Source organism: Sus scrofa, chromosome 6, assembly GCF_000003025.6.
Source record: "Sus scrofa isolate TJ Tabasco breed Duroc chromosome 6, Sscrofa11.1, whole genome shotgun sequence".
In the NCBI taxonomy this organism is placed as follows: domain Eukaryota; kingdom Metazoa; phylum Chordata; class Mammalia; order Artiodactyla; family Suidae; genus Sus; species Sus scrofa.
Genome location: NC_010448.4, coordinates 50,647,752 through 50,671,545, shown reverse-complemented (window position 1 = coordinate 50,671,545; position 23,794 = coordinate 50,647,752). Strand labels below are relative to the sequence as shown.

The window sequence follows — 23,794 nt, the reverse complement described above, 5'->3', positions numbered from 1 at the left end:
GCTATGAAGTTCAGTAAATAAATAATGGATATGTTTCATACAATTCTAAATTTTACTTGAAAGTTTGAATTTTATCATTGGCAATAAATACTTTCAGGTGTTCTTAAAGTGACAGGTTCATTCGCAAGAAAAGGTTTTCCAACTACCCAAGTCTGAATAACCATAATTTGTCTGTCAGACATTCTTTCAAGAAATAAATGGTATTCCAGGGGGGAAAAAGCAGTTTAACTCACAGTTCAAACAATGGCATGGGTTTGTTCTCCAAGGCAACTATCACACTTTAGTTACAGCAGAAGAGCTTAATGAAGACTTCCACTTTCATCACATGGAATATTTTTAAAAATGCATCCTCAAGGGTCAAGATTTAATAAAATGAAGCCCAGAGCAGGGTACTGAAGGTCAATCAGCACGAGGAGGGTTTCAGTATAAAAGGGTGATCCCATATTAGGAGCCAGAATGCAAGCAGAGAAAGACAAGTGTCTGTGAGTGAATGACCTGGCATGAGGGGGGGTTATAGCCCAAGTAGGACTAGAAAGGCAATCACACAATCAAGGCAGTGGTAGTGGTGGCGGTAATGGAAGACTCGTTACACGTAGAGGGTTTGATCAAGTGAGTACAGTCAGCCCTTGGCATCCTCAGGGGACTGGTTCCAGAACCCACCACGGATATCTGAGGATGGGAAGTCCCATAGCCAGCCCTCCTTTTCCATGGATGCAGAACCCATGGAAATAAGAGGGTCAACTGTATATTTATCAAAAAAATATGCATAAAACTGGACCTCCACAGTTCAAAACCATGTTGTACAATGGTCAACAGCAAATATATTCCATTATAGCAACCCAGGTTTTTCAGTCTAAGAGAAGGGAGTTAGAAATATGCAAAGTGAATAATCTCCAGTGAAATCTGCAGTGCTGAATTAGAATTGGGGTTATCTGTGTGAATTAAGGGTTTAAATCTACCGATGTATATGTGTGTGCACATATACATATGTATACATATAAATATATTCCCTACTCTGTCCAATGAGAGGGCCTAGGGACAGCTGTCCCCTGGCAGCAATGAGCAAATTTAGTGCCCAGATTTGGCTTCTAAATACCATTCTCAACTGAATGGAACCAGATCATCTTGAACAAATGGCTGACTTTAGGGCTAGAGCATGGAAAATGCAAAATGAGCCTGGAACATGGTGTTGTGTCAGACAGTAAGGAGGTACTTTAAGTGTGATGGTGGCATGCCAAGGGACACAGAACCCATCACTGAGAGGGTTCCCACAGATCCAGTCTTTGAAATAAATAATGGGAAGAACATATTACCACCCACTGACCAGAAATCAAACATATGAATAAGTTGAAACTTTAAGGAGGAAGACAATATTTAACTGTCTTAAAGTTCCTCCTCACAAAAGCCTCATTAAAGGAAAAAATATAAACTCCAAAGATAGGAAGCTGGTAGACACCACCAAACTCAAATGTTCAAAGTAAGTACCATCCATAATGACAAATCATTTGCTCCACCTGACAGAATGCAAGCAGAAGACAGTGTCAGTTCTGTGCTACTCCTGCCAAAGATGCATGAATTGAATCTAATCATGAGGAAAGAGCAGACAAACCCAAACTGAGGAATACTGCACAAAATAACAGGCCTAGAATTTTCAAAAGTAACAAGGAATGAGTATTTTGATGGAGACTGCATTAAATCTGTAGATTGCTTTGGGAAGCATGGTCATTTTAACAGTGTTAATTCTTCCGATCCAAGAGCATGGGATATCTTTCTATTTCTTTGAATCATTTTTAATTTCCTTTATAAATGTTTTATAGTTTTCAGTATCTAGGTCTTTCACCTCCTTGGTTAAGTTTATTCCTTGGGACCTCTTTTTAACAAGACTTGAAATGAGATTTCTTTTTAACTTTCTTTTTGATATTTCATTGTTAGTATAAATAAATGCAATAAATTTAATTTGGTATCCTGTAGCTGAATTCATTTATTAGTTCTGACAGTTTTTGTGTGGAGTCTTTAGAGTTTTCTATATAGAGTATCATGTCATTTGCAAATAGTGAGTTTCACCTCTTCGCTTCCAAGGGGATACCTTTTATTTCTTTTTTTTGCCTGATTGCTACGGTTAGAACTTCCAATACTGTGGCTGAATAGAAGTGGTAAGAGTGGGTATCCTTGTCTTGTTCCTAAATTTAGCAGGAATACTTTCAGCTTTCCACCACTGAAGCCTATGTTCACTGCGGGTCTGTAGTAAATGGTGTCTATTATGTTGAGATATATTCCTGCAAATCCCACTTTGGTAAGAACTTTATCAAATGGATAAACATGAATGGATGTTGGATTTTATCAAATGCTTTTTCTGCATCTATGAAGATTATTGTATGTTTTTTATCTTCTCTTTTGTTAATGTGGAATATCGTATTGATTGTGTGTGTTAAACCATTCTTGAGGCCCCGGAATGAATCCAACTTGATCATCCTTTTTATGTATTGTTGGATTCTCTGTGGTAATATTTTGTTGAGAATTTTTGCATCTATATTTATCAGAGATATTGGGTTGTAATTTTCTTTTTTTTAGTGTCTTTGGTGTTGGTATCAGGGTGACAGTGGTTTAAGAGAATGAATTTGGGAGTGTTCCCACCTCTTCAGTCTTTTGGAATAGTTTGACAGGATACAAGTTCTTTGTATGTTTGGTAGAATTGCTCAGTGAAGCCATCCAGTACTGGACTTTTGTTGGTATTCCAACGAATACTATGTTGTTCATAGTATTCCTCTTATGATACCAGTTATTTCCCCTTTCATTTCTTATTTTGTTTATCTGGGTTCTCTCTCTTTTCTTCTTGGTGAGCCCAAGCTAAAAGTCTGTCAATTTTATTTATCTTTTTCAAAAACCAACTCTCAGTTTATTGATCTTTCCTACTGTCTTTTTAATCTCCATTTTATTTATTTCCTTTCTGATCTTTATTATTTTCTTTATATTACTAACTTTGGATTTTGTTTGTTCTTCTTTTCCTAATTCTTTTAGATAGTAGACTGGTTTATTTGAAATTTTTCTTACTTATTAAGGAAGGCCTACATTGCTATGAACTTCCCTTTTAGAACTGCTTTTGCTGTATCCCATAGATTTTATATGGTTGTTTTCATTGTTGTTTGTCTCATTTTTCACAGAGCTAGAATAGTCCTAAAATTTATATGAAACCATAAAAGATCTAGAATTGCCAAAGCAATCCTGAGAGGAAAAATGCTGAAAGTATAACTCTTTCCAACTTCAGACAATACAACAAAGCTATGGTGATCAAAAAAACATGGTATTGGCATTAAAAAACAGACATATACAAAGTTCCCTTGTGGCTCAGTGGGCTAAGGATCCAGCATGGCCCCAGCTGTGGTGCAAATTACAACAGAGGTTCAGGTTCAATCTCTGGTCTGGTAACTTCCAAATGCCACAGGTGCAGAAAACACACACACACACACACACACCAAAAACAGACATACAGATCAGAGGAACAGAACAGAGTCCAGAAATAAACTCACACATCTATGGTCAATTAATGGATGTCAAAAGAGGCAAGACATAAAATGAATAAAAGACTGTCTCTTTAACAAGTGGGGTTGGAAAAACTGGACAGCTAGCTACACGTAAATCAATGAAATTAGAACATTCCCTCACACCATATACAAAAATAAACTCAAAATGGTTAAAAGACCTAAATAGAAGATATGACACCATAAAAATCCTAGATGAGAACAGAGGCAAAACATTCTTGAACATAAATCATAGCAATATTTTCTTAGATCAGTCTCCCAAGACAAAAGAATCAAAAGCAAAAATTAGCAAATGGGACATAATCAAACTTAAAGTTTTTGCATAACAAAGGAAACATCGACAAAATAAAAGACAGCCTATGAAATGGGAGAAAATATTTGGAAAGGATGTGATCAACAAGGGGTTAATATCTAAACTATACAAACAGCTCATACAACTCAGTATCAAAAAAACCCCAAACAATCCAAGCAAAAAATGGGCAGAGGACATAAACAGACATTTCTCCAAAGGAGACATAGAGGCACATGCAAAGATGCTCACTATCACTAATTACTAGAGAAATATAAATCAAAACTACAATGAGGTATCACCTCTAACTGGTCAGAATGGCTATCGTCAAAGAGTGTACAAATAATCGACACTAGAGAGAGTGTGGAGAAAAGGGAATCACCCTACGATGCTGGTAGGAATGTAAACTGGTACGACTGCTCTGGGAAAATAGTGTGGAGGTTCCTTAAAAAAACTAAAAACAGAGCTACCACACGATCCAGCAATCCCACTCCAGGGCATATACCCTGAAAAGATAAAAACTCTAATTCAAAAAGATACACGCACCCCAGGAGTTCCCGTTGTGGCACAGTGGAGACGAATGAAACTAGTACCCATGAGGATATGGGTTCGACCCCTGGCCTTGCTCAGTGGGTCAGGGATCCGGCATTGCCGTGAGCTGTGGTGTAGGTCACAGATGCTGCTCAGATCTGAGTTGCTGTGGCTGTGGTGTAGGCTGGCAGCTGTAACTCTGGTTTGACCCCCTAGCCTGGGAACTTCCATAAACCGTGGGTGTGGCCCTAAAAAGACAAAAAATAATTAAGAAATTAATTAAAAATAAGGAAGTGAAGAAAGTCAGAGAGGGGAAGACAGTATATGATATCACTTATATGTGGAGTCTAAGAAATATGACAAATGAACCTATATACAAAACAGAAACAGACTCACAGACATAGAAAATAAACTAATGGTTACCAAAGAGGACAGCAGGGGGAGGAATAAATTAGGAGTACAGGATTAACAAAGACACACTACTGATACACAGAATAGATAAGGAACAAGGATTCATTCTATAGTACAGGGAACTATAATCAGAATCTTGTAATAACCTATAATGAAAAATAATCTGAAATACATACGTGTGTGTGTCTGAATCATTTTGCTGTACACTTGAAACATTATATTGTAAATGAACTATATTTCAATTTTTTAAAAAAGGTTTAAAAAATAACAATAAATGAGAAACAAGGAAAGACATATGAATTGTTTCAGAGTAAGAAACTAAATAACCCAAATTCCTAAGACAACAACAACAAAATTACATACTATTTAGCACTTGCCTACCTCCCTGACCCAATTTTGTAGTGCACACCCCTTTATTAACTCCACCCTGGCCTTCTTAGAGTCCTTCCAATCAGGTTCCTTTGCACTTGTTCACAGTGATTGATATATTCTTCCCCCAGGTACTCATAACCTGACCCCAGGCTTCACATCTCTATTCAGGAAAGCTCTCCCTGACCATCGTGTCTGAAGTAGCCACATCAATTCCCATCATTTTCATACTCTTTTTCATACTCTGTTTCCCTCTCCTGAGTATATTTCATTATATGATACTATTTATCTATTTATTTACTTATGTAAGGAAAATGATCTAGTTTTAGTCTTGCTGAGGTTCTGTCTCTTTAGAAAAGACAGAACACAGTGGTTGAGAATACAGATTCTGGAGCCAGGCTTCCTAGGTTCAGTTGCTGCCACTGCTGCTCACCAGCTCAGTGACCTTGCGAGGTCACTTGAATTGTATGTGCCTCAGAAATCTCACCTTTAAAAAGGGTTAAAGGAGTTCCCATCATGGCATAGCAGAAACGAATCCGACTAGGAATCATGAGGTTACAGGTTCAATCCTTGGCCTTGCTCAGTGGGTTAAGGAACCAGCACTGCTGTGAGCTGTGGTGTAGGCTGCAGACGTGGCTCGGATCTGGCATAGTTGTGGCTATGGCTTAGGCCAGTGGCTACAGCTCTGATTAGACCCCTAGCCTGGGAACCTCCATATGCCATAGGTACACCAGCCCTAAAAAGACAAAAGACAAATAAATATATAAACACATAAATAAATAAAAATGGTTAAAAATAGTACCTACCAGAGTTCCCTGGTGGCTCACCAGGTTAAGGATCTGGCATTGGCACTGCTGTGGCTAGGGCTGCAACTAAGGGTCTGATCCCTTCCCCCGGAACTTCCATATGCGTGGACATGGTCAAAAAAAACAAAACAAAACAGTACCTACCTCAAGGGGGTGTTGTGAAAGTTAAATAAGTTAATGTATTTGCTCTGCTTAGAACAGGGCCTGTTTCTGGTAAGCATGATGTTATTTATTTATTTATTTATTTATTTTTGTCTTTTCTAGGGCCGCACCCGTGGCATATGGAGATTCCCTGGCTAGGGGTCCTACTAGAGCTGTAGCTGCCGGCCTATATCACGGCCACAGCAACACAGGATCCAAGCTGCATCTGCGACCTACACCACAGCTCATGGCAACACCAGATCCTCAACCCACTGCACAAGGCCAGGGATTGAACCCACAACCTCATGGTTCCTCGTCGGATTCATTAACCACTGAGCCACAACAGGAACGCCACCATAATGTTAATTATTAGTATCATTACTGTCACTATTGTTATTTTGCTAAGAGGAAAACAAGTTTCATGAGATATTTTTTAGGATTTAATTCAGTGTAGGATGCAACTTTGTATAATGCCAAGCTCACAGATTGTAATTTCAACTTCAACTATGTTGGAAGTAAAGGAATGTGTTCCTTTAGTATGACATGAATTGTGTTCACTCGACCGCCGCTATATAAACTGGAGGCTCTGGTATGAAAGCAACAGTATATCAGGACCATGTTTCCAACTGTGCGCCCCCATTTGTGGGTCAGAATATAACAAAGGGCAGTGATTCTCCAATATGCATAAAAATCACCGGGGGATCTTGTGTGAATGCAGATTCTGTCCGGCAGGCAGGTCTGGGGTAGGGCCTGACAAGCTGCATTTCTAACAAGCCCTGGCAGAAGCTGATGATGGACATTTGCATGATATTTAATAATAAAAAAGCTAAAAGCCCACAAAAACCAAATCGTGATGTCTAAGCACTGAGATAACAATCCAAATTCTTCCCTCAAACCGACAACAACACTGCCTGTCACCTGGGCCCTGCCCGGCTCTCTTGACTTCCTGGTTCTCCCTCCTTCATGAACTCTGCTCTGGCCTTTCTCTGGTTCCTCAGACACGAGAACTACATTTTGACTCAAAGCCAGGACACAAACAGAAATGCTGAAGCTAAGCACAGTATGAGATCTGGTTTCTTTGACAGTGGCTATGAAATAAGCGCCCCATCATGCAATCCCCACGACTTGGTCATTAAAGAAGAGAAGGCCAGAGGGAGGAAGATCAGGGTGCTCAATGAACCCAACAAATAACAAAAGCAAGGTGCTTAATTTCTAAGCCAACAAGTATCAAAACATTCCTTTGAGAACAGGGAGGACACATTCACCTGCAGAGAGCCCTGTAACTCCCAGGGAGAAAGCTGAGGCTGCAGAGAGGAGGTTCTACATGATTTCAGGCCGAGGACCTTACCCAGCGAGACCAAGTTGCTGTAGTTCTCCAACATCACGTTCACGTACAAGTCCCTCTGAGCAGAATCCAGGAATTCCCACTCCTCCGCAGAGAAGTTGATGGCCACATCCTTGAAGGTCACCGAGCCCTAAGACCAAAACCCCACACATTAATTACTTATGAAATTAAAGAAACTTGGAGTTCCCGTCGTGGTGCCGTGGTTAATGAATCCGACTGGGAACCATGAGGTTGGGGATTCGATCCCTGGCCTTGCTCAGTGGGTTAAGGAGCCAGTGTTGGCATGAGATGTGGTGTAGGTTCCAAACACGGCTCAGATCCCACGTTGCTGTGGCTGTGGTGTAGGCCAGCAGCTATAGCTCTGATTGGACCCCTAGCCTGGGAACCCGCATATGCCGCAGGTGCGGCCCTAGAAAAGACAAAAAAAGAAAATAAATTAAAGAAATTCAGAAAATATCTCCAAGAGGAAAAAAGAGGATTATGAAGGATAAACTATAAGAAGAGGAAAATATAACAACCAGGTCAGCTGGAGGCCTGTGAGACTTACAAGTAGGGAAAAGTAAGGAAATTAGTATAACTAAAGCAGAGGGTCTACATGTTCTAGAAGAATCTCGTTAACAGCAGAAAAAACTTGCTGAAATACTGTGAGATAATGCAGCCATCCAGACCTGTCTGATAATGTATAAAATAATCCCAGTTTCTCTTCTATTAAATAAAAAGAGTCTATGTTGTGGGGGGAGGCGGCAGTTCTCTTGAGGTGCAGTGGGTTAAGGATCCAGGGTTGTCACTGAGGCGGCTTGGGTCACAGCAGTGGCACAGGTTAAATCTCTGACTCAGGAACTTTCATATGCTGTGGGCATAGGCAAAAAAAAAATAATAATGTGTGTTGCGGGGGAAAGGGATAGGGGTAATTATGGGTGTATATATATACATAAACCTGCTATGTGCCTGCTTCATAAATTCTTCTTTTTTTTTTTTTAACTTTATGGCTGCACTTGTGGTATATGGAAATTCCCGGGTCAGGAACTGAATCTAAGCTATGGCTTCAGCAACACCAAATCCTTTAACCCACTGTGCCAGGCTGAGGTTTGCACCCGAACCTCCACAGTGACCCAAGACGCTGCAGTTGGATTCTCAACCCACTGCACCATGGTGGGAACTCTATAAATTCTTTTTTTTTTTGGTCTTTTAGGGCCACAATGGTGGCATATGGAGGTTCTCAGGCTAGGGGTCATAATGGAGCTGTAGCCACCAGCCTATGCCACAGCCACTGGAACACGGGATCTGAGCCGCACCTTTGACCTACACCACAGCTCACAGAAACACTGGATCCTTAACCCACTGAGCGAGGGCAGGGATTGAACCCCGTCTTCATGGATGCTAGTCGGGTCTGTTAACCAGTGACCCACAACAGGACCTCCCATAAATTTTTTTTTGGGGGGGTCTTTTTGCCATTTCTAGGGCCGCTCCCATGGCATATAGAGGTTCCCAGGCTAGGGGTCTAATCAGAGCTATAGCCACCAGCCTACACCAGAGCCACAGCAATGTGGGATCCAAGCGCAACCCGGATCCTTAACCCACTGAGCAAAGCCAGGAATCGAACCCGCAATCTCATGGTTCCTAGTCGGATTCGTTAACCACTGAGCCACTATGGGAACTCCAACCTCCCATAAATTCTTTACAAAAGTGAACTGCTATATCATCTTTAAGAAACTGCTATACCCTTTAAGAAATACAAAAAACCTCCACTTTTTCCCAAATGTACCATAAAATCTCTTTATTTTAGAAAAATGATTTCCATTAAGTTAAGGATTATCATTAAGCCTCAAGTGAATCACTCTGTAAGATTACATCTTAAGTATTTTTTCTTATGATGATGAATTGAATATATAAAATGTCTTTATTAGCTGTAATTCAGGTCATCATGTGGATATATAGGATTAATAACTATCATACATTTAGCTTGAGCAAAACTTCTAAAGATTTTCTTGATTCTAGGAGTATATGATCATCCAGTACTTAAGAATGTGCATCACTGGAGTGCCTGTCATGGCTCAACAGTAACGAACCTGACTAGTATCTGTAAGGACAGAGGTTCGATCCCTGGCCTTACTCAGGTGAGTTAAGGATCCGCCGTTGCCGTGAGCTGCAATGTAGGTCACAGATGCGGCTCAGATCTGGCATTGCTGGGGCTGTGGTGTAGGCCAGCAGCAACAGCTCCGATTTGCCCCCTAGCCTGGGAACTTCCATATGCCACAGGTGCAGCCCTAAAAAGATACATAACACCTTCCTTGTTCCCAGATGGGAGGACACTGCTAGAGAGTATTAGGCACGACAGAGATGTCCATCCTGGTCAATAACGAAATGGACTTTGACACTGGGGTTAACTGATTAGAGAATCCCCGGAAAAGACCCACTCATTCCCTGCTCTAACCCTGAAAGCTCGCAAAGCGTGTGAGCTCCTACAAACTGAGGCGAAGACCAAAAATCCCAAATTCCACCTTATTTCTCTGGAAAGCTCAGGTCTATAAAGAAGCTGCAAGTTTGTCTGGGTGGTCCAAAGGGACTCTCATCACTAAGTCATCACACCGCAGGCCTGTCGTGGGAATGAGAAATTCCAATCAGGGAAATGGGGCCGCCCTGGCCAAGCAAAGCCAGGAGCAGTAACAATGGCAAGACTCAAGACAGCCTGATGTGGATACATCCCAGTCAAACCCCGGAGCTCTTCTGGAGAACACACAGAGTGCTGACACTGTTCTCTGGGGCACCGTCCAGCTGGTTGAGGGCAGAGTATCCTGAGTGGCTTCTGTATTCGTTGCCTGCTAATCAGCATCTTAGCCTAAAAAGGAAAACTGTTGCTTCCCAAATGTCTGCAGTCTCATTCTCTCCTCTTTCCTCCTCCACTTATATGAATCCTCTTTGTGCCTTTGAAAGATGAACTCCATCTACTGTTGGTTTTCCCTGGATATAAATACAAGTGTGCTGATTTTTCACTATATTTTTTTGCATTATTCTGTGACAGACGGTCAAGTATTTCCTTCAAAAGCCTCCATTCCTTCACTGCTCTTGGCAGAAGACTGAGCCACAGTAGTGTGTTTGATGAATATGATGGCACTGATTGGAAAAGACACTGAGGGAAGACTCGGGGCTATTTGGCATCTGCCTTCACTAGAATCGGAGGAACTAAGAAGCAGGTTTGGGGGTGGGGTTCTGTTTAGCGGAAAGCTTTAGGATAATTCAGAAAAAGATTCATGTGACCTAAAAAAAAAAGAAATCACATTTCAAGGAGAGAGAAATACCAACTTACGTCAGTCATGGTTCTAGAACTGGAGGAACTGATCAATGTTCCATAGGGTTCCTCTATTGCTGAAGCAGCGTCCAGAAAAGCCAGAGCTGTGGAAGGAAAAAGAAGCTTTAGGACTTCCCGTTGTAGCTCAGCAGGTAAGAACCTGACTAGCATCCACAAAGATGCAGAGATTCAATCCCTGGCCTTGCTTAGTGGGTCAAGGATCCCTCGTTGCGGAGAGCTGTGGTGTAGGTGGCAAATATCGCTTGGATCTGCACTGCTGGGGCTGTGTGTAGGTCAGCAGCTGCAGCACCGATTCGACCCCTAACCTGGGAACCTCCATATGCCGTGGATGTGGCCTTAAAAAGAAAAAAAAGAAGAAGCTTTAGACCAGAGGTGCTTCAGTGACCCTGTTCTGACTTAAGCTAATGTAGCTTTTATTTCCACCCCATGTCCCATACACCTTCTATGGAATCCACACTCTCACCTCAAACCCTGGTATTGCCCAACTCTGGGGGTGCTGATAGAGGCTTGAGGTTGGACTATTCAGTCCTGCCCAGATCAGATGCTGCTCCCTCCATTCCTACTTCTCAGGGCTGAGGAAGGGGCTACATGGTCCAAGCCAAGACATCCTCCAGGAGCTCAGGGCTGAAAAGAGTTGGTCAACACACAGGGGCAGCAGGATGTCTAAACTGCTCAGACAACTGCCTGAGCCCAAAAACTGACTTTTTTTTTTTTTTTTTTTTTGTCTTTTTGCCATTTCTTGGGCTGCTCCCACGACATATGGAGGTTCCCAGGCTAGGGGTCGAATCAGAGCTGTAGCCGCTGGCCTACGCCAGAGCCACAGCAACTCGGGATCTGAGCCTCGTCTGCAACCTACACCACAGCTCATGGCAACGTTGGATCCTTAACCCACTGAGCAAGGCCAGGGATCGCACCCACAACCTCACGGTTTCTAGTTGTATTCATTAACCACTGAGCCACGACGGGAACTCCCGAAAGCTGACTTCTTAATCCATTCAGAATATCCATGCAGGGCAACATCATGAAACTATGCTAAGTTGGGGAAAATAATCAAGATATATTGTCAACAGAAAGAACAGGTATACAGAGGGAGCTATATTAGGAATTTGGGATTAACATATACACATTACTATACATGAAATAGGTAAACTGGAGTTCCCATCGTGGCTTGGTGGTTAACGAATCTGACTAGGAACCATGAGGTTTCGGGTTTGATCCCTGGCCTCTCAATGGGAAGGATCTAGCATTGCTGTGAGCTGTGGTGTAGGTCGCAGACGCAGCTCAGATCCCGTGTTGCTGTGAGTTGTGGTGGAGGCTGGCAGCTGTAGCTCCGATTAGACACCTAGCCTGGGAACCTCCATATGCCACAGGTGCGGCCCTAGAAGATACAAAAAAAAAAAAAAGAAAAAGAAAAAGAAAGAAATAGGTAAACAACAAGGACCTACTATGTAGCACAGGGAATTATGCTCGTTATATTGTAAAAACCTATGAAAGAATCTGAAAAAGAGTATATATATATAAAAATGTATATATAACTGAATCACTTCATTGACAATTGAAACTAACAACATTGTAAATTAGAATGGAGTTCCATTTAAAAAAAAAGATGGAGTTCCCTGGTGGCCTAGTGGTTAAGGATCTGGTGTTGTCAAGTTCAATCCCTGGCCTGGGAACTTCTACATGCCATAAGTGCAGCTGAAGAAAGAAAAGAAAAGAAGGAAGGAGGAAAGAAGGAAGGAAGGAAGGAAGGAAGGAAGGAAGGAAGGAAGGAAGGAAGGAAGGAAAGAAAGAAAGAAAGAAAGAAAGAAAGAAAGAAAGAAAGAAGGAAGGAAAGAAAGAAAGAAGAAAGGAAGGAAGGAAGGAAGGAAGGAAGGAAGGAAGGAAGGAAGGAAGGAAGGGAGGGAGGGAGGGAGGGAGGAAGGAAGGAAAGAAAAGAAAGAAAAGAAAGAAGAAAGAAAAGTTACAGTATCATTATAAAGTATCATTATAAATTACATATACACATATATCAATACAGAAAGACTGACAGACATCAACAGACCAAAAAAATGTCTGAAGTTACACATCTATATACAATAATGTAATATATTCTTATTGAGATCAAAATGTTCTTTTTGTTTAGGGTATTCTGCCTAATTGTTTTGACCACAGCCATGCATTATACTAACTATATGATTTCTATGTATGCTCAGGTCCTATCTAGAAAAAATGGCTGAAGTTCCCCCAAGAAATGTCATGGGTATACTTCCTGCTTCTTTTCACATCTTTTGACAATGGGTTTATTTATTTTTTTATGGTTTTATTTTTTATTTAATGAAAGACTGGTGGATAATCATGAATACAGAACAATTACTTCAGATCATTCTTCATACCATATACATGCAGACCGGTGAACACAATCTGAAAGAAAATGCAGTCAGCAATGAAGTGCACAGCTTCTCCTTCCCTTGCTCAAAAAAATTTAAAAACACAAAAACTTAGAATCTTGCCAGCACACACTCTCCTGTGACAAATGATTCAGACATAAATAGTAGGTGCAAAGAAACTATATGCTAACACATGTATAACCTCTGTTAGTGAAAAACAGAAGTGGCCAGAATGATTTGAGATACATTCAGTTATCGATAACTAGTCATGCCCTAAAGGGCATTATCAAAAGAGAAATCATGTTGTAGAGAAAAGCAATATTTACATACACAGTGAGAAAATAAACTGCAAGATTAATGCATGCATGGGAGGGGAGGATGGCCTGTGTCCACAGCATGCAGGAGTTCCCAGGCCACGGATCGAACCTATACCTAGCAGTGATAACGTCAGATCCTTAATCCGCTGAGCCACCAGAGAAATCTGATATATGAATGTTTAATACTGGAAAATTGCAACCCTCCAAAATTTCACCACTTTTTTTTTTTTTTCTTTTTAGGGTTGCACCTATGACATATGGAACTCCCCAGGCTAGGGATCAAATCGGAGCTACAGCTGCTGGCCAATGCCACAGCCACAGCAATGCAAGATTCCAGCTGCTTTTGCAACCTACACAATAGCTCATGGCAATGCCTGATCCCCGACCCACTGAGCTAGGCCAGGGATTGAACCTGCATCCTCATGGATACTAGTCAGATTTATTTTCACTGTTCCACACGGGAACTCCCACATTTGTTATAAAAGCCCTTTGCACTCAACTAAAATTAAAATGATTTTGGAGTTCCCATTGTGGATCAACAGTAACAAACCTGACTAGGATCCATGAGGATGCGGTTCGATCCCTGGCCTCACTCAGTGGGTTAAGGATCTGGCATTGCCATGAGCTGTGATATAAGTCTCAGACAAGGCTCAGATCTGGCATTACTGTGGCCGTGGCATAGGCCAGCAGCTGTAGCTCCAATTCAACCCCTAGCCTGGGAACTTCCATATGCCATGGGTGTGGCCCCAAAAAAGGAAAAAAAAAAAAAAAAAAAAAAAAAACAAAACTTTTTTTTTTTGTCTTTTTGCCATTTCTTGGGCCGCTCCCACGACATATGGAGGTTCCCAGGCTAGGGGTCGAATCGGAGCTGTAGCCACCGGCCTACGCCAGAGCCACAGCAACACGGGATTCAAGCCGCATCTGCAATCTACACCACAGCTCACGGCAACGCCAGATCCTTAACCCACTGAGCAAGGGCAGGGACCAAACCCGCAACCTCATAGTTCCTATTCGGATTCGTTAACCAATGCGCCACAACGGGAACTCCCCCCCCCAAAAAAAAACATTTTTAATGATCTTAAAAGGATAATACTTGTAAAATTTACTTAAGTCTTTTCAGCCACAGAAACTGCAATGGAAATAAATGTTCAGAGTCATTTTCAAAACAAAAACAAAAATCTATTCTGCTGATGACATGCATGAGGTCTATCCAAGATGCAGTGCTCCACATTCTCAATTACTAAAACCTCAAGTCAATATTTAGTTTGCAGATGGTCAAAGGATTTTGTATTCTAGCAGGAGTTACCTTCGGGATCTTTTCACCAACAACTACTGGATTTTCCTTTCTGATTTTCTTAGCAGCATCAGCTTTGTAATGGTAAGAGCAATTGTGTACATCTGATAATGGTGCACACCACAGCAAAAGATTCCATACCAGCATTAACGTCCCACTCTCGGAGTTCCTGTCGTGGCACAGTGGTTAACGAATCTGACCAGGAACCATGAGGTTGCGGGTTCGATCCCTGGCCTCACTCAGTGGATTAAGGATCTGGTGCTTCCATGAGCTGTGGTGTGCGTTGCAGACTCAGCTTGGATCCCACGTTGCTGTGAACTGTGGCGTAGGCTGGTGGATTAGACCCCTAGCCTGGGAACCTCCATATGCTGCAGGAGCGGCCCTAGAAAAGGCACAAAGACCAAAAAAAAAAAAAAAAGTCCCACTTTCTTCCCACACATGAAACAGAGATTCTTTGTTTGATCTGGTTTTTCAGGACACTTGCTTTGCTCTTTAGATGGCTGCTGTGATGCTTCTGATACCAAACCTCGAAGATCTTCTGTTTCAGGTAGTGCTTTGTCCAGATGCGCTGTCCACTTGGGATGGCGCTACAGATTCTGATAAAAGTGACTGCTTTGATACAGGGCTCGGCCACATAGATGAAGAGGCAGAGGCTAATGCTGACTGAGCTGATAAAGCCCCAGACAGACTACTGACAGAAGGTGCCGATGGGCTTACCCCACCATTACCACTATTCTGTCCTTGAAGATGTCTTTACAGCATGCTGAACACAGGCCATTTCTACAAAGGTCTCCATAAAATCCGCAGCCAGTGGAACAAAGCACAGGCACTTGGCTGTGATTAGTTTCTTTCTTTCTTTCTTTCTTTTTTTTTTTTTTTTTTTTTTGTCTTTGTGCCTTTTCTAGGGCTGCTCCTGCAGCATATGGAGGTTCCCAGGCTAGGAGTCTAATCGGAGCTGTAGCTGCCAAGCCTACGCCAGAATCACAGCAACGCAGGATACGAGCTGTGTCTGTGACCCACACCACAGCTCATGGCAACCCCGGATCCTTAACCCACTGATCGAAGCCAGGGATTGAACCTGCAGCCTCATGGTCTAGTCAGATTTGTTAACCATTGAGCCATGACGGGAACTCCTGTGATTAGTTTCTGAGCCATGTTCCTCCGACGGCAGCTCTCTCGGCCTGACATGCTGCCAATCACCACTGGTGAATGGGGACAGGTAAGGTTGCTGAACCCATGCTCGCTCCAGCCCCATGGCCACCAGCCCCTCCATCCACTCATCACTCAGCTCCATATGGGTTTATTTTTCATCTGGACCTGTCTTTTTAGACATGATACACCCTCGGATAACTGCTGAATCACCTAATACTGTACCTCACTTGTAACTAACATTAGCAGGATAAAAACCCTAAGGCATAAAACTCACAGGATAAACTCCATGTGCCTCCACAAAGTTGGTCATGACCCAACAGTACTGCATATAGTTAGCTTCCTACAAAGGTTTTTTTTTGTTTGTTTTTGTTTTTGTTTTTTTCTTTTTGCCTTTTCTAGGGCTGCTCCTGCGGCATATGGAGATTCCCAGGCTAGGGGTCTAATCGGAGCTGTAGCTGCCGGCCTGTGCCAGAGACACAGCAAAACGAGGGATCCGAGCCGCGTCTGCAACCTACACCGCAGCTCACAACAACACCGGGTCCTCAACCCACTGAGGAAGGCCAGGCATCGAACCCGCAACCTCATGGTTCCTAGTTGGATTCATTAATCATTGAGCCATGACAGGAACTCCCCTATGAGTCCTTAAGACTGGCACCTGAATTGCCTTATCGGCTTTTCTTACTGGCTGCCTTAAACTTATTTCTATGATTATTTCATCTTTCTTGTCTGAAAGGTAACAATTATGTATTTTAGTTATTCTATCACCACCCAAGCAGTACACTATCTCAGGGTCTTACATTTGGATCAAATGTTTACCCCAAATTCCATTTCTAGAAATGAATCCTTAAATACCTAGAGAAGTACACAAGATGTACACACAAAGATATTCAACCAAAAATAACTTATGATAACCATGAATTAGAAACTATGTAATACTAGCAGGCAAAGAGTTTAATAAATTATGGCTTACTATACCCTCATTAGTTATGATGGCAATGGACCATATTAATTGGTGAAGAAAGACATGCATAGTCAATTTCTTAGTGAGACAGACAGGTTTGTAAAGATATGTAATGTGGGAAGTATACTGAAATCGAGATAAAGGCTCTGGTGTGAGACTTTCAGGATATAAATCTGAGCTTGATGGGTACCAATTTCTCAACACTTCTATTTCCTTGTCAATAAAAGAGGGATAAGAATAATGTACACCACAGTTGGTTGCACTGAATATTGGGAAAATCTATATAAAATACTGAATGGTTTACAACTGCTTAAGTTTTATCCATTATTACTCAAGACAAAGATGACTACTGTCCCTTAGCCCATTATAATAAAGAGAATTAATGCCATTCTTTCCATTTTTCTCATAATAGAATCTGTGCTGCTTAGGCCGGCTTACTTTTTCTTCCTCCCTTTTTCAGCCGCTCCTGTGGCATATGGAAGTTCTTGGGCCAGGGTGTAAAACCAAGCTGCATCTGAAACCTACACCACAGCTGCAGCAACACCAGATTCTTAATCCACTGCACGGGATCGAGGATCAAACTGGCAATAACACACAGACAAGCTGGATCATTAACCCACCGCACCTCAGCGGCAACTCCTAGGCCAGCTTACTTTTAATGCTAACTAAAATTTATAGTTGATGCCGCTATTCTTCCTAAATAACAAGATGAGCAAAACAGGTTCTCAGAAAGATACAGAGGAAATATCACCTCCTCCCAGAAGCTGCAGATAGAGAGACAGGATTTAGCATTATAAAGCCGGCTCAGAAAATATGACCCAATTAGATATCAAGCTCAGAACATTAACCAAGAGGCTCAATCTTGTTCTTCCATGCATGGTGGTTTAATATTTATAACTATAGTCTTCTTACTCAACATCTGGTAACTAATACCTATCCCGGAAACATTACTTGTAGAATAGATTTTTTCTTTTCTTTCTTGTTTATTTATTTATTTATTTGCTTTTTTAGAGCTGCACCCGATGCATATGGAGGTTCCCAGACTAGGGGGTGAACTGGAGCTGTAGCCGCCAGCCTATGCCACAGCTCACGGCAACGCTGGATCCTTAATCCACTGAGCGAGGCCAGGGATAGAACCTGCATCCTCATGGATACTAGTTGGATTTGTTTCCACTGAGCCATGATGGGAACTCCCCAGATAGATTTTTTAAAGACAGCCATAGAGTAGAGATTATTGCTATTCTCTGTGGAAATAAAGTTTAAAATAATCTAATTCTGAAAGACTGTCCTTGGTGCTCTGGTCATTAATTTTTAGATGGTATTTCTCTTTTTCTAAAAGCTGTAAATTAAGAAAGCAATCCCCTAGTGCTCTTCTTTCTACCCATTCAAGATTAAAGTCAAACCTAAATCTGAGTTGAATTTCTTTTTCAAGCCAAAAGCTAGAGAGTCCTCAACCAATTACTGTGATTTCATTCTGCAAAAACAAAACCAGACAAACATGCCCATAGGGGAAACAAAACAAAAAAAAGAATAAAAATACAGCTTTTTTTTTTTTTTTTTTTCCCAGGCAGGCTATAGAAATTCCCAGGCCAGGGATCAAAGGTGGGCCACATCTGCAACCTACACCACAGCTGCAGAAACCAGATCCTTAACCCACTATACCAGATGCTCTAGATTCAGAGCCTCACTCTTAACCACAACACAGTACTGCCTCTCACAACCCACAGAGAATTGGACCTGAAACAACTCATGTTTAGCAATGCTAGATTTCTACCTGAAAATCATCTGAATGTCTCCACCCTTGTAGGTGCAAACTGCAAATTCCTGTGCTCAAAGCTCGATCATACTCCTGCCCTAAAAAGCCTCACAGCACTGTAATTTATTAAATAATCAATCCCCTCCTACCTTGCCTTGCTTTTAAAATCATGACTGTGGAAAAGACAAAATATCTGTCAGAGTTCCTGCTATGGCACAATGGGTTAAGAATCCTACTGCAGCGGCTCAGGTCACTGGAGGTGCAGGTTTGATCCCCACTGAGTTAAAAGGATTTGGCGTTACCACGGCTGTGACAAAGGTCTCAGCTGCAGCTTAGATTCAATCCCTGGCCCGGGGAACTTCCATAGGCCACAGGTACGGCCATAAAAACAAACAAAAATTTGTCTTAAATACAACCTAAATGCTAATCTCTTCAAATAATCATAGTCTAAAATAAAGCTCTAGGAGTTCCCTTCATGGTTCAGCAGAAATGAATCTGACTAGTATCCGCTGAGGGCACAGGTTCACTACCTGACCTCACTCAGTGGGTTAAGGATCCAGTGTTGCCATGAGCTGTGGTGTAGGTCACAGATACGGCTCAGATCTGATGTTGCTGTGGCTGTGGCGCAGGCAGGCTACTACAGCTCTGATTCGACCCCTAGCCTGGGAACTCCCATATGCCATGGGTGCCGCCCTAAAAAGACAAAATAAATAAATAAATAAATAAAAATAAAGTAAATTTCTAACATTAATTTCTAGGAGATGTATTTCTAAACTATCAGGATGCTCAGAAAGGGAGAACGTACTGGAGAATCTGAACAATTTGCCATAGGAACAGATGGCTACTAACTGAGGAAAAGGGCAATGGGGGCCTCTGGGAAGAGTGATGCACCAGCATGGTGGGTCATTTGCCAGAAGGAAGACCCACAATAGACACTACTAGTCAAGATATTTCAGGCCAAAGAAAGCAAATATTCTTATGATCTAAAAACCAAAGGTAAAAACAAAGCAACTGTCTGAATAAAAAGAAAACACAAATTCATCTGAACCCTGATACTTTACTATGCAACAGTTCTTTCCTCCTCCCCCTCAGGGTCCTTCTCTGAAACCCCACAGCAATGCCAGGGCCAGGGGGTGGGGGTTTCGGGGAATCCTAAGACATCAGTATTTCTTGGAACACCAACAGACTTAATTAAAAACAAGCAAAACAAAACATAAACAAGACACTCTCCAGGGCCACATCTGCCTTCATCCACATGTAAACAAACGGAATTAAAAGGGAAGCTGGAAATATGGATGGAATTAGATTATCATACTAAGTAAAGGAAGAAAAACAAAAATACCCTATGATATCACTTACATGTGGAACTAAAATATGACACAAATGAACCTATCTACAAAACAGAAGCAGACTCACAGAGAACAGACTTGTGTTTGCCTAAAGGGAGAAGGGGGAGGGGAGGGATGGAGTGGGAGTCTAGGGTTAGCAGATGCAAACTACTATACAAAGGATGGATAAACAACGAGGTCCTACTGTAGAACACAGGGAACTATAATCAATACCCTGAAATAAATCATAATGGAAAAGAATATGAAGAGGAATGCATATGTAAAGATATATATAACTGAGTCACTTTGCTGTACAGCAGAAATTCACACACCATTTATATCAACTATACTTCAATTTCTAACAAAAAAAAATGAGGAGGAAAAAGGGAAGCTGGAATTGACAGCAATTCTTGGGAGCAGAGGTCTGGTGGTAAAGACTCTGAAACATGGAGCAGGCCCTCAAGGAGGTAATTTTTCCTACCTTTGAGACCTCCGCACCATGTCTTCCCAGAAGGCTGCCACGAGGACTCTTCTAGATGTCAAATTTTCATCCCAATACTAGATCTGTGCCTTCCTGCTGGACGTACATTCTAGGGCTTCCTACAGGACTTCCTGTCTTACGGTCACTTAACTTTAGCAACCCCTAACAGAGTCTAGAGGGAACCCAGAGCCTCGGGCCAAAGCAAACCACACCGACAAACAAGGCCACGCTTTTCATCATCCCATCACACATCCCCAGCCGCAGACACCGTTACAGAGACATCCCCCCCGGCCTTGTAACGCCGTCTGTCACACACAACCTCTCAGCCGCTCGCTCAAACACGGGCTTGAGGATCCAGGCACGACACGCCCTATCCGCGCCCGGGGCCTTCTCACTTCTAGCGCCTCGCGGTGTCACGCCCACCCTTCCTGCAGGTTTTGATCCCGCTCTGAAGTCAACTGAGCCCTCCCACCCCCACCTGGCGCTGACTACTTCCAGGGACACGACCAACTCACCGCGCAGAGTCCAAAAACCTTGAAGACACGGGAAAGGGACGCAGAAACAGAGGTTGGTTTGGGCCCAGAGGCTCATGGGAAATAAGAGCCGGAAAATCCTCAGAGGCTCGGCGCTTCTAAGCGCTCTTCTCAGGCAAACTCGCCCCGCCCCGAGAAGACCTGTGCCCGGAGATTTCTGGGAAATGTAGTCCTCGGCAGGCAAACCCCGAAAGCTGGGAACCTGGACCTTCAGAATGCTCCCGACATGCAACTCTGCTCCGCCTCTCAGAGGCAATGTTTTCCGAAGCGCAAGCGGATCTCTGCTGCGCGGTCTTTGCTGGAGGGATTAGTTCGGGTCTTGGGCGACCCTGTGGCTCACTTGACTTTGGTGTGGCTGAGGGTGAATTAAGACGTTCTCAAAGAAGACTGAGGAACGCATTCGGGAGTCCAGAACGGGTGGAGGTGGGAATGGGGGCGGGGATGACTAGGGACTTAGGCCTCAGTGAGCGGGGGTATCCGGGATAAAATCCATGGAAGTGACCCTGAGTGGTGCCACGAGCTTACCTGTGTACAAGAGACTGGAGCAAGGTCTGGCAGTTGAAAAGATGAAGGTGTCTTGCTTTGGGTGAGCTTGTGGATCCGATTCGGGGTCTGGAACCCTGTGTACAGTTGTTTATATTCGCAGGACAGTTTTTACAAATTTGAATCTTTGTTTTGTTAGATATGAGGCAGTTTTTATTAGAGGTTATACACCATTGCTGGAAAGCAACGAAAAGTGGTCGCGAATGGACATTGTGAACAGGGGGACCTGTGAGAAGGTCTCTGTAGGACTGAGACTTGAGGAGGTCTGTGGCTTTGTGTGTTTCTGTTAATGTAATTGAAGATGAAAATATTTGTAAGCTGTTTTTTTCTAACTGGCTTTTCTTTTGTGTGCATACCATGGTGACTGTGAAAGTGGATCACCATCCTCCAGCTTGGATTGAAAAAGCAAGACACATTCATCTTGTGGAGTATATCTACAGTGGGATAATGCACAGCAGTGAAAATTACTGAATTTAACAAATATGATAAGCAAAGAGCCATAGAAAATACATACATTTTAGATCCATTCATAAAATTTTAAAAAGAGGCAAAACATTTTTTGCATAAGTGGTTCATAATAAAAAACAAAGATATGATAAATAAAATTCAGGAATGTGGAAACTACAAGAAACCAGGAAGATGAAGAGATAAATTTGCAAGCTGATTCAAAGTTATTCGTGTATTCTTTCTTAAGCTGGATTGTATTTACACAATTATATACTTTTAAAATATATTCTTCAGTAATTATAATTTATCTTTGATGAAATTTAAAAAATTTAAATATAGCAATTGAATAACTGTCCTCGTATGATTGTATGAACATGGAAAAAGTCATGGGATATGCATATCATATTTTTAAGTGTTCTACACAAGGGTAGTGTAGGAGCTTGTGAAGGTAAATATGTACAGAGGAGAAACTGATAGGTGATGTAAGAAAAAAAGCCTGTTAAATGCGTAAAATACATATATCTGTTATTTACATGTATATGTGTTAGAAGATACTAAGAAATACCGAGAATCATTATCACAAAGCAGTAGGCTTTCAGGTGTTTTCACTTGGTATTTTTACGCCCCACTTGAATTTCTGACAAGGTCTATTTCATGTAATAAAAGTATGGCCACTCCTGCTTTCTTTGGGTTACCATTTGCATGGTATGCTTCTCCCACACTTTCAGCTTCTGCATGTCCTTAAAGTGAGTCTCTTGTAAATAAAATATAGTTGGATCTTTTAAATTATTAATTTAACCAGTCTATGTTTTTTGACGGGGAAGTTTAGTCCATTTACCTCTAAAGTAATAATAGGGAAGGACTTGCTATTAACAATTTTGTTATTTTGTTAACTTTTTTCTGTTTGTCTTACAACTTTTTTGTCACTCCTTTCCCTTCTTCCTGTCTTTGTTTCATTGGTGTGTGTGTGTGTGTGTGTGTGTGTGTGTGTGTGTGTGTGTGTTTGGTGATGTACTTTAATTCCTTTCTCATTTTCTTTTGTGTCTCTTCATTAGGCATTTTCTTTGTGGTTACCATGGTACTTACCTAAAACATCTTATAGTCATAACAAGTATATTAAGCTGATAACAACTTAACTTCAATCATATACAAATACTTACATTTTTATTTCTCCCCTCAGGTGTTGTGTTTTTATACTGTATATCTACTAACATTTTGTAGTTACAATTTTTTTTGGCTGTGCCCACAGCATTATAGTTATGTTTGTACTTCTACATTTTAACCTCTATTTCAGAATTAAAAGTGATTTATGCACCATCACTGCAGAATTATAGAATTCTGCATTTGTCTGTATTTACAGTTTCCAGTGATTTATACTTTCGTATTCTTTCATGTTGCTCTTTAGCATTCTTTTATCATTTCAGCATGAAGAACTTCCTTTAGCATTTCTTGTAAGACAGGTCTAGTGATGATAAACTCCTTCAGCCTTGTTTCTCTAGGAAAGTTTATTTCTCTTTTACTTTCAAAGGATAGTTTTGTCAGATACATCATTCTGAATTGGCAGTTTATTCTTTTAGCAAGTTGAATATATTATCTCACTCCCTCTAGCCTGCAAGACATCTGCTGAGAGTCTTACAGGGGTCCCCTTGTACATGACAAATTGCTCTTATTGCTTTCAAAATTCTCTGTCTTTGACTTTTGATAATCTGTCTCATTGTGCACTACTTTGGATTCATTCTTTTTGGAGTCTATACAGCTTTTTGAATCTAGATGTCATTTATTTCCCCAGATTTGGGGAGTTTGGGGCCATTATTTTCTTTCTTTTTCTGACTGAGGCAACACTGATGTATAACATTATAGAAGTATCAGGTGTGT

General features: G+C 41.7%; 1 protein-coding gene and 1 long non-coding RNA gene across 3 annotated transcripts in view; one reads left to right on the top strand and one right to left on the bottom strand.

Annotated features, from left to right (window-relative positions):
• Positions 1-21,069, bottom strand: part of ZNF283 (zinc finger protein 283) — a 31,994-nt gene extending 10,925 nt beyond the window's left edge. Inside the window, exons 1-3 of one of the 2 annotated variants that reach the window (XM_021094487.1) lie at positions 20,912-21,069; positions 10,739-10,824; positions 7,435-7,561 (exon numbers count right to left, since the gene is read on the bottom strand). In XM_021094487.1, coding sequence (XP_020950146.1) covers positions 7,435-7,561; positions 10,739-10,824; positions 20,912-20,987 — 289 coding nt within the window. In that variant the 5' untranslated portion in view covers positions 20,988-21,069. Of the gene's footprint in view, positions 1-7,434; positions 7,562-10,738; positions 10,825-20,396 lie in introns of both variants that reach the window. The other variant, XM_013988663.2, reaches the window with a different exon arrangement.
• On the top strand, positions 21,145-22,705 carry LOC110260998. The gene is made up of 2 exons (XR_002344676.1): positions 21,145-21,735; positions 21,846-22,705. It is a non-coding gene; the product is annotated as an uncharacterized LOC110260998 (long non-coding RNA).